Below are 10,924 nucleotides of genomic sequence, written 5' to 3'. Positions count from 1 at the left end.
TGAGTAGCTAGGATTATAGGCATGAGCCACCGCTGCCCGGCTAAGCCTGGGTTTTAGAAAGACAAGTCAGTGTCCAGGCAAGAGGAGGACCCGGGGACGGTGATCTTGTCGAGGACGTTCGTTCTTCCACAATGGGAGACCAACGAAGAACATCTCCCCTCCAGCCTCGGCAGTTCTGCATGTGGCTGCTGCAGGCCTCAGTCTCTCCAGCGCTCACTGGACGTGGGAAGGAAGAGGGTCTCCTGCTGAAGGATCACTCTGGGCCCAGCACTCCTTCCGCTTTCCGTGTGCCCCTCCTCCCTTCTGGAACTTTCCGTATGTGCCCCCTCCCCCGCCTCGCTCCACCGTGACTGGCACTTGCAGGCCCCACGCACCACTACGCTACCTGCGTTGTCTCCCGGCCCACCATGCTTTGCGCGCTGCCTCACAGCCCACGCTGGCCTCGTCCCTGTCACGAGTTTACCCATAAGGCTCTGCGCGTCTCCTCTCGCGCGCCAGCCCGCCTGCGCAGTTACCCATAAGGCTCCGCGTGTCTTCTCACGTGCGCCACGCTGGGTGCCGGGTCGCCATGCGTCCCTGGCTCGTGCCTGGAGGGCGCTTTCCAGTGTCTCCCACCCAGCGAGTCCAGCCAGGTGGTGGCGGCTGGGGCCACAGTGAAATGAGCAACGTCACCAGGTCCCAGAATGGAATGCCGCCCACGGGGGCGAACTGCTGGGCACAGAGGGGAGCAGGCCGCGCCCTCAGAACCCCCCAGAGTCCCAGCCCCCCAGGCAGCCGAGGAGGCCGGGGCGGGCCCAGGGCGCACGCAGTCCGGAGCTCGAGCAGCGAGGCCGCGGGAGGAGGCTCTGGGAACCTGGTAGTCCTCGAGAGGGACGAAGTCCCGGGTCAGGTGTGGCCATGACACCTGACAAGGGGCCCGCGTGGGGGGCAGAGGGGGGCTCGGGCCGGCTCTGGCATTGGTGGGGCCTGGGCTGTGAGCTCTTGACTTTCTCTTCACCAGTCTCCATACGAGCGGTTGAGTCAGAGGATGCTGGACGTTTCCGGGGACCGGGGTGTGCTGAAGGATATCATCCGAGAGGGTGCTGGAGATCTGGTGGCACCCGATGCCTTGGTGCTGGGTACGGCAGCAGCTCACTTTGGTTCTATTCTCTGGGAATTGCATGATTTCACTTTCTCTGGGGCAAGGGAAATTGGTTTTTGTGGGGCTGGAAATAGGAATACAATTTGGTTTTAGCTGGTGTGCACCACCATGCCTGAATTGTTTTAAGATGGGGTCTCGCTAATTTTTTTTCTTTTTCTGGGGCTGGCCTTGAGCTGTGATCTTCTTACTCTTTGCCTCCTAAGTAGCTAGCGTGACAGGCAGACGCTCCCACATCCAGCTGGAAAAGCTTCTTTTAAATTGGAGTTTTCCAGAGGAAGGAGAGGTTCCCCTGTCTCCCCTTTGCTGGGTGCAAAATACATCTACAGACACAGAACCCTTGGACTGAGACCCTCAGGCAGGTATCCAGTCAGTACTCAGTTTCTAGTACCTTGTTTCCAGGACTGACTGTGATCCAGTCTGTAAATCATTGGTGTGTATTCATGCTTGTGCATGCGCATGTGCGCACTGGTCCTTGGGCTTGAACTCAGTACCTGGGTGCTGTCCTTCAGCTTTTTTGCTCAAGGCTACACTACCACTTAAGTTGAGCCACAGTTCTGCATCCAGATTTTTTTGTAGTTTATTGGACATAAATGTCTCATAAACTTTACTATTCAGGCTGGATCGGAACCAGGATTCTCATATCTCAGCCTCCTAAGGAGTTAGGATTAGTGGTATGAGCCACTGATGAGCAACTCATTGGTTTGTGTATTCTCACATTTTTTTTCTGTTCTCTGTCCTAGTGAAATTTTCTGGTTACCTGGAACACATGGACAAACCTTTTGATTCAAATTGCTATAGAAAAACTCCTCGACTGATGAAGCTTGGAGAGGGTAAATTCAGACTATAGCTGGAAAAGAAAGGATTGTTTGGGGAAGTGGGAAGGCACAGTGTTTGGGGGTTGGAAGATGGTCCAGAGCACAGATCTGAGTTGATTGGTTTTGTTTTGTGCTACTGAGGATTCAACCCAATGCCTTGTGCAGGAATAGATACTACTAGAACCACATTTCCAGTCCTCAAAAAATAAAACAAACTTATTAACTGGATGCTGGTGGCTCATGCCTGTACTCTTAGCTACTCAGTAGGCTGAGATCTGAGGATCCCAGTTCAAAGCCAGCCCAGGCAGGAAAGTCCGTGAGACTCTTTACTCCAATAAACCACTAGAAAACTGGAAGTGGCCTGTGGCTCAAGCGGTAGAGCACTAGCCTTGAGCTGAAGAGCTGAGGGACAGCACCTAAGCCCAGAGTTCAAGCCCCACGACCAACAAAAAAAAACCCAAAAACTTAATATACATTAATGTGTTAGTGTATGATATTCTCATACATGTAAACGATGTATCTTTTCTCCATCACTCTCCCTATCTCCCCTTTAAAGCAATTTCAACAGGTTTCATTGTTTTTGTATAAGCAGACTGCCTCTAACCACATTCATCCTCATCATTCTGCCAGTTGTCCTCTTTCCTCTCGAGCCCACGGTCACCCATCACTCCCCCATCCCAGCCTGTTTTACTTTCTGGTTTTTTTGGGGGGGGGATGGAGTGGTCTGTTTTTAAAAATAGAATCTCAATAACTGCCTTGGCTGCCCTCAAACTCTCAATAGTCCTCTTCCTGCATCTCCTCCCACAAAGTAGGGTTGGTATTTGGGAGAAGCACCAGTGTACTTTCTCAAGGCCCACCTGGCCAGGTTGTCTTACATCTTGGCTCACCTACTGGATGTTTGTCTTTGTTCATGTGTAAAGTAGCCATCTACCAAGTACTTGCTTCCCACCAGGCCTGCTGAGATGAGAGTGCACGGTCTTGATTAAAACACCCCTTCCCTTAAGGAAGGGATGGTAGAGACTGAGTACTGGGGAGGAATAAGCAGTGTTGTGTGTTTCCACAATACAGTCACAATTGGTTCCAGCTGGGAAAGTCATGGTAGGTTTCATGAAAGAGGGGGCTCAATGTGAACCCTGAAGTATGAATCAGATGTGTGTCAGGGTAGCAGCCAGCATGTGGTGAGATGTGGAGATGGAATCCTGCTGAGCCTGGAGAAAGTGGATTTTGGGGGCGGTGGGGAGTGTGGGAGGCAGGGCTGCCTGAGCAGTGGGTTGGGACCATGGTGCAGAAAGCCTGGGTAGCACTTGGAGAGGCTTGCATAGGGAAGGAGGAGAAGATTGACCAGCTTTGAGAAAACTACTGGGTGCACTCCAACAACTTCTTTACCTGTTCTGCCAGATATTACACTCTGGGGCATGGAGCTGGGCCTTCTGAGCATGCGGAGAGGAGAGCTGGCCAGGTTCCTGTTCAAGCCGACATATGCCTATGGCACACTGGGGTGTCCGCCTCTTATCCCCCCCAACAGCACCGTTCTATTTGAGATTGAGCTTCTCGACTTCCTGGACTCTGCTGAGTCAGACAAGTTTTATGCCTTATCGGCTGTAAGTCCCAGAGCTAGGGGCATTGGCATTTCCTAAGAAAGGGGTGGGTTTGGGTTTGGGTTGGAGTGCTCTAGATCACCTGCTCTGCTAATGATAACCAAGCCTGATCAGTGATGATGGAGGGTCTCTCTGTCCTGGGTAAATGTGCTGGGGAATTTGGAGTCTGTATTGATTCTAAATGAGCAGTTTGAGCAGGCCAGTCAGTCACTCCTTGTCATTTCTCTCTGCTAGACAGTGAGCATTGGCTTTTCAGCAGATTAGCCATTGGTAGCACAGAATCAGGGCCCCTGTATAACATCGTGCAGCCAGGCCTTGGAGAGTAAAGGGCTGCTGACTGGATAGCTCACCCAGGACTTCAGGTATAAGCTGGACCACGATATACGGTCACTGTCCTCTTAACAAGGACCATTTGGCTATTATAATATCATTGTAGGCCATACAAAATTACCACTACAGGTGGACAGGCTGAGGGCAAGAAAGAAGTGTATATGTCTTTCTCAACATGTAGCAAATGATCTTGACTATCTTACTTTTTCTTTTCTTTTTTTTTCAGTTGTTAACTTAGTTTTATTTTATTCATTTATATATTTTTTATTATTGTGAAAATGCCATACAGAGGGGTTACAATTACATGGGCAAGATAGTGAGTACATTTCTTATCAAGCATTGTTGCCTCCTCCTTTGTTTCCCCATACCATCCCTTCCCTTCTCCACCCCCTGCCCCCACACCCTCTTACCACCAATACCCCCTACCCCCCACTCTTGCTTTTTCTTTACAGCCCTTTACAATACCTGCATGGACAGGGTTTGTAATCTCATCAGAGATTCATACTGGGTGCTTGTACCCTAGGTGAGCCCAGGATTTTGGGCCTCCACTCCCAGAGGTGTCTCATCTTTTCTTCAGTCTCATGAAGCTTGAGGTTCTGATTGGGACCAGGGCAAAAGAGGCTTAGCAGAAGATTCTTCCACATAATCCAGGGTAGAGCACCAGGACAATAAAGATCATGAGGGCTCTGGATCAACGGCCTGAGAAGTGCTTGTACCATGTGGTGGTTGTAAACTCTTAGTTTTAGGCTTAGCCAGCTTCCTCAGTTTCAAGTCCAGGGACAGCCTCAGCAGGGAGGCACATGGTCTCTGTATACACAGGCAGAAGTTTTAGTCTGCAAGGGGGAAACCCACCTCCAGCCCATAGGCTCCCAGCTTCATTTCCAGATGTTCTTGTCTTTGCTCTGCAGGAGGAACAAGACCAATTTCCACTTCAGAAGGTCCTCAAGGTGGCAGCAACTGTAAGGGAGTTTGGAAATTACCTTTTCCGCCAAAACCGCTTCTATGATGCCAAAGTGAGGTATAAACGGGTAAGGATGCTCTGACAGTGAGGTATACGTGCACTTCAGAAAACTTCTTTGCTTCAAAGACACGCTGTATCTCTCCTTAGTCATTTTTCTTTTCTTTGTTAGTCCTGGGGCTTGAACTCAGCCTGGGGGCTGTCCCTGAGCTTTTATTTATTTATTTATTTTGGTCATGTGGTTTGAACTCTGGGCCTGGATGCTTTTCCTCAGCTCTTCAGCTCAAGGTTAGTGCTCTACCACTTGAGCCACAGCTCCACTTCTGGCTTTTTCTGCTTATGTGGTGCTGAGGAATCAAACCCAGGGCCTCATGCATGCAAGACAAGCACTCTACCACTGAGCCACCTTCCCAGCCCTCCCTGAACTTTTTTTACTCAAGGCTAGAGTTCTACCTCTTTTTTTTTTTTTTTTTGTCGGCCGTGGGGCTTGAACTCTGGGCCTGGGCGCTGTCTCTCAGCTCTTCAGCTCAAGGCGAGCGCTCTACCACTTGAGCTACAGCGCCACTTCCTGTTTTCTGGTGGTTTATTGGAGATAGGAGTCTCACGGTCTCTCCTGCCTGGGCTGGCTTTGAACCGCGGTCCTCAGATCTCAGCCTCCTGAGTAGCTAGGATTGCAGGCGTGAGCCACCAGCACCCGGCTAGAGTTCTACCTCTTAAGCCACAGCTTCACTTTTAGCTTTTGTGGCTAATTGGAGATAAGACTTTCCTGCCCAGTCTGCCTTTGATCCTCAGAGCTCAGCCTCCTGAGTAGCTGGGCTTACAGGCCTGAGCCATCAGTGCCCAGCTCTGCTTACTCTTTATAGGAAACCATTACAAAAAGTCTCATTATGCTGGGTATAGTAGCATACTCCTTAATCCCAGCACTCAGCTGAGAGGAGTATCAAGAATTCCAGACCAGCCAGCAGTGCACAGGGAGATTCTTACTTCAAAAGGAAAACAGAATCTTAAAATGCCTGTAATCCTAATAAGGAAGCTGAGATCTGAGGATCATGGTTCAAAACCAGCCCAGGCAGGAAAGTCTGTGAGACTCTTCTCTCTAATTAATCAGAAAACCAGAAGTAGAGCTTTGGCTCAAAGTGGTAGAGTGCTAGCCTTGAGCAAAAGAGCTCAGGGACAATGCCCAGGCCTCAAGCTCTAGCCCCACATCCAACTTCTCCCCCTCAAAAAAAAACCTCATGCCAGATAGTAATGACTTGGAGAGAGACATGGGGATGCATAGCAGTGTTGTGTGGTTACATTGAGCATGTTTAGATTGTGAAAATTCATTGACCCTATTTTTTGTGTGTGCAAGACCTGGGGCTTGAACTATTTTTTTTCTCAAGGCCAGCACTCTACAACTTGAGCCACAGTGCCACTTCCAGCTTTTTTTTGTTTATATGGTACTGAATTGAACCCAGGGCGGCCTGCATGCTAGGCAAGTACTCTATCACTAAGCCACATTCCTAGTCCCTTATTGATCCTGTGTTTGTATCTTTACATATTTTTTGTTGGGTAGGAGTGAGGATTGAACTCAGCCCTTACTCTTTAGTGTCTTCCTTTAATAGATTTGTATGTGTTTATATATGTATGGAATGGTTACTTGGGGCCTCTGCCTTCCCTCCTGCTCCTCAGGCCTTCCTGGCTCTTATTCTCTGTCCCTTCCCTTCCCTTGTCAGGCTCTGAGTTGCTCAAGGGCTTGTCACACTGCCACCCACTCCACTCCCACACATGGGTTTTTTATTTCCTCCTGCCCTCTGCTCAGTTGGAGTCCAGTCAGACTTTTTCCTTTAGAGTTAGGAGAGAGTACAGGATGACTGTTGTTTGTATCACTCAAGCAGACATTGGGTTTGCATGCCCTTTGATGTCAGAAGTTTCATGACTTTTATGTATTATGGTCTGCAGTCTGAGTAAAGTTGGTTTCTTTTGAGGTAGGGCCTGGCCATGTGATTAAGGCTGGTGTGGAACCTGTGATCTTCCTACCTCAGTCTCTGCATCATAGGTGTGCACCTCATTGCCCAGCTGCTGAATTGGGTGCTTCCCTTAACAGTTGTTTTTTCAATGTGTGCGTAACATATGAGTGTGTTTTATATATGCATGGAGCGATTAATGGGGCCTCTGCTCTCCCTCCTTCTCCTCAGGCTTTGCTGCTTCTCCATCGGCGACTAGCTCCCCCTGAGGAGCAGCACCTGGTGGAGGCCGCCAAGCTTCTTGTTCTCCTTAATCTGTCCCTTGTGTATCTGAAGTTAGACCGCCCAGCGGCTGCCTTGCGCTTTGGACAGCAGGCTCTGACCATTGACCAAAGGAATGCCAAGGCCCTCTTCAGGTGTGGACAGGTGAGCTGTAGGATCCATGCCCAGGCAGCGAACAGTGGTGCTCAGCCCAGCCACTGCCAAGCCGCTGTCTCCCCAGCCTCTGAAGGCCTTCTTTCATGACAGGCTTGTCTCCTCTTGACTGAGTACCAACAGGCTCGGGACTTTCTGGTTCGAGCTCAGAAGGAGCAGCCCCTCAATCAGGATATTAACAATGAGCTTAGGAAGCTGGCCAGGTAAGTTCCAAGACCTTAGGACAGACCTGTCAGTTTGGGGAGAGGACTGGCTAGAGTGTGGCCCAGAACCTGCCCAGAGGCTAAAGTGCACAAGGCCCTACAGTGGCACTTCCTGCCTCCCTTTGTGTCACCCTACAAATCTGTGCCATCTGGAGTGGTGGGCCCATGAGATTCTTAAAAAGGTCTCGTGCACAGGGCTGGGAAGGTGGCTTAGTGGTAGAGCGCTTGCCTTGCATGCCAGAGGCCCTGGGTTCGATTCCTCAGCACCACATAAGCAAAAAAAAAAAAAAAGCTGGAAGTGGCACTGTGGCTCAAGTGGTAGAGCGCTAGCCTTGAGCTGAAGAGCTGAGGGACAGCGCCCAGGCCCAGAGTTTAGGCCCCACAACTGGACCCCCCCCCCAAAAAAAAAAAAGGTCTCGTGCTTAAGACTCTCCACCTACTTCCATTGCTTGCCTCCAATGGACTACGGTGCCCAGTAGGTCCTAGCAGGATGCCAAATGGGCCTGCCAGGCCTAATTATCATTAGTCTTGTAGAAATGGAATCTTTTCTCAAAAGGTTATATGTCCGTTGTACAAAACCAAGTGCCCTCCTGTGAGTGGTCTTCTAGTAAGTAGTATCTTCCTGCTGTGTATCAGTGACATTCTTGGCCTCCTCTTCTTTAAAGATGGGATCTGAAGCTCTAGTTAAAGGTTTTGGGGCTCTAAGGTGTGAATGTGTGCACTCCTTCTATTTGGGTCCAGTTGCAGCATTGTGGCCTCTCGTGCTATCTAAGCATTTCCTGTGGTGTGGAATAGTTTCCTCTCATGGTAAGTGTGGAGGGTGGGAACCTGACTATTCCTTAGCAAGAAAGTTGGAGATACTGAGAGTGGGAGGGTCACTGGGCAAAACATGGCCTGAAGTTCGCTGACAGTGGCCACCATCTTTTCAAAGAAAGACACTGTGTAAGAATCTTCCTGAGCAGGCTGGAGCCTTGCTTGTCTCTCTGTCTCCCAGCATCCCTTCGCCCCTTCCTGGCTCAGGCTAAAGCCTGCACCTGAGTGTCTGCACCTGAGCCATTGCATGTCTCCTCCTGTTTCTCTGCAGCTGTTACAAAGACTACATAGACAAGGAGAAAGAAATGTGCCACCGGATGTTTGCTGCTTGTGAAGATGGCTCCATGGTGGGAGGAGACTGAAGGTAAGGAGGGTTGGCAGGGCATTTGGGGGATGATAAGACTGTTCAGGAAGGGAGAGATGTACACTGTTCTCCCAGCTTCACTGACTAGTGGTCATGCAAGCTGAGGAGAGGAGGGAGAGCAGGACTGCCCCTCTATGTGGGGTAATGGCACAGTGATCGTCCACAAAAACTATCTTGAGCTTTGAGAATTTTTGTTTGTTTGGTTGTTTTGTTTTATGATGGTCCTGGGGCTTGAACTCAGGGCCTGGGCTTTGTTCCTTAGTTAATTCATTTAAGGCTGGTGTTCTACCACTTGAGCCACAGCTCTACTTCTGGCTTTTTGGTGGTTTATTAAAGAGTCTCATGGACTTTCCTGCCTGGGCTGGCTTTGAACCACAATCCTCAGATCTCAGCTTGTTGCTAGAATTACAGGAATGAGCCACCAGTGCCCAGTGAGCTTTCACATTTTTAAACTGTTTTTGTGTGTTTTATGTTAAACGCTCATATGTAACAGTGGGTTATATGTGGGATGTAGTCATTAGTGGGATGATCTAGCAACGTGTTGAAGTGGAGATGCAGGCACTTAGTCTGGACTTTCCTAAGAACCTGAAAACTTTCCTCATTTTACCTGTAACCTGTTAACAAGATGATAAGATCCCAGTGTCCAGGCTATGGGTAGGGCCAGACTGCACCTAGAATTGGAGAGCTGAGGGTGCCAGGCTGGCAGTGGCAGAGTCTCCCTTTCCCACCACGCACACACAGGCTGGCACTCCAGTGGGCCCTGGCAGGACAAGGTGCCCCCAGAAGTATGCGAGATAACCTTCCAGTCTGCTCTACTCGGCTCAGCTCGTAAGAACACAAAACACCTGCTTTGCTGAGCAGATAAGTTGGCTCTCTTGAGAGAAGTTAAACAGGAACAAGAAAACAGCTGCTCAGTGGCCTCCTGGCAACCAGTTCCACCTTTGAAGTGCCCTCCATGTCTACAGAGCGGCTTGGGGGAGGGGCAGGAGGGGAGAGGCCTAGTGACCTGAGGCCTCCTTCCAGGCTGATGTGACTCCCCACCCCAGCCTGCAGGTCTGTGGGATGTGGGGTACCACAAACTGGTCTGCCTTGGGTTTGTCACACAAGGGTTTTTTGTTTTTGTTTTTTGTAAAGATGCTGAACAGACGGGTTACAGTTACATGAGTAAGGTAGTGACTACATTTCTTGTCCATTGTTACCCTCTTCTTTGTCACATGAGGTTTTGGCCAAACTCAGCCACTTCGCTGACGCAGAGTGGCTCTTAGTCCCATAGGACAAGCCGTTGTGCTAAATTAGTGTGTGAGCTGCAGCATTTCCCTGCCCTTAATCTTGGCAAAATCTTTCTCCTCAAAAGCAAGATAAAAGTTGTAGTGATCCTCCCAAACCACAGAGCAGTGAGTCATACACTTAGTTGAAGTGCAAAGGTGAAAAGTAGATTGGTTACAGGTGATGATCTCTACCCACCATCAGGTGGTGGTGTGAGTCAGCGAGTGAGTCACCTTCAGTTTGTGAAGAATATGAAATGAGAGTTTGGGGTGAGCAGTGAATACAAGTCATTTCTATGGTAGCAATGTATCCTACTACCTGTAGGTTCCAGGAGAAATGTCCAGGCCTGCTGTGTGCGTGGTGTAGGGAAATTTGTGTCGTTTGAGAATACTGAACTCTGCAGCCTGAGTATACATGGTCTCCCCTCACCATGGTCTCCCTGGAACTGTACCTGAGGCTGCACTGCAGGCCTTGTGAACTGCACTGCAAACAGGGATTGCCCTTGGTTTCTGCTGGTGTCTGGTAGACACATGGGGCTGGCTGTTTGCATGACATTTTTCAGCATTTTTAACCATTTTTCAGTGAGGTTCTAGCCCATCTAGATCCAGGTGTTGGGAAAGTCAGCCAGGCCACAGGCTTCCTCTTCATCCTCTGTGCCTGCCAGCTTCCCTGGCTCTAGGCTGGAGGTGGTGGCATGTTCTGTAGTCCCAGCCTGCCATGGTCATGTGACAACAGCAGTGATTGCACTGGAAATGGCATGTGGAATCTGCCTGCTGCTGTTAAGGTTAGAACATGTGTAGCTCTGTGATGCTGTCCTGGCCCCTTGCTTTCTGCTTGCTTGTAGCAGGGTTATCACTTAAATTTGACCTACTTGATGGTTTGAATCAGGACCATTGTCAGTTGTAAGGTCTTTGGTGTTAGCCCTACAGCTCAGAGGTGCTCTGGCCAAGTGAATATCTGCTTGGTCACTTGAGATTGGAGACTTGAGATTGGAGACCTTGTCATTTTCATCCTTGCATTTTCCAGCACTGAGAACTTTGCCTGGTGCTTGATAA

The 10,924-nt window shown here is 49.6% G+C and overlaps 1 protein-coding gene across 3 annotated transcripts; it reads left to right on the top strand.

Moving 5' to 3' along the window:
* Positions 1 to 658: 658 nt before the first annotated feature.
* Fkbp6 (FKBP prolyl isomerase family member 6 (inactive)) lies at positions 659 to 8,601 on the top strand. 3 transcript variants are annotated; one of them, XM_042686975.1, is made up of 8 exons: positions 659 to 703; positions 1,001 to 1,118; positions 1,882 to 1,971; positions 3,355 to 3,557; positions 4,793 to 4,912; positions 7,020 to 7,214; positions 7,317 to 7,426; positions 8,511 to 8,601. In XM_042686975.1, exons 1-8 carry the CDS (start codon positions 659 to 661, stop codon positions 8,599 to 8,601), a joined length of 972 nt encoding a protein of 323 aa, XP_042542909.1. The 3 variants fall into 3 exon arrangements, with proteins under 3 accessions (XP_042542909.1, XP_042542908.1, XP_042542910.1); XM_042686974.1 differs by having other exon boundaries at positions 659 to 715; XM_042686976.1 differs by lacking the exon at positions 4,793 to 4,912 and having other exon boundaries at positions 659 to 715.
* The last annotated feature ends 2,323 nt before the right edge of the window (positions 8,602 to 10,924 follow it).

This window comes from Dipodomys spectabilis, unplaced genomic scaffold (genome assembly GCF_019054845.1).
Source record: "Dipodomys spectabilis isolate Male_0828 unplaced genomic scaffold, ASM1905484v1 ptg000098l, whole genome shotgun sequence".
Classification (NCBI taxonomy): domain Eukaryota; kingdom Metazoa; phylum Chordata; class Mammalia; order Rodentia; family Heteromyidae; genus Dipodomys; species Dipodomys spectabilis.
The sequence above is the reverse complement of the archived record's forward strand: the minus strand, read 5'-3'. Positions and strand labels throughout refer to the sequence as shown.

Excerpts from the sequence above, each read along its gene's own strand:
- Fkbp6 (XM_042686974.1), top strand. The coding sequence starts at position 659 with ATGAGCAACGTCACCAGGTCCCAGAATGGAATGCCGCCCACGGGGGCG. Across the intron at positions 7,215-7,316 it reads CCCTCTTCAGGTGTGGACAG|GCTTGTCTCCTCTTGACTGA; the intron begins GTGAGCTGTAGG and ends CTTTCATGACAG. Across the intron at positions 7,427-8,510 it reads GAGCTTAGGAAGCTGGCCAG|CTGTTACAAAGACTACATAG; the intron begins GTAAGTTCCAAG and ends GTTTCTCTGCAG.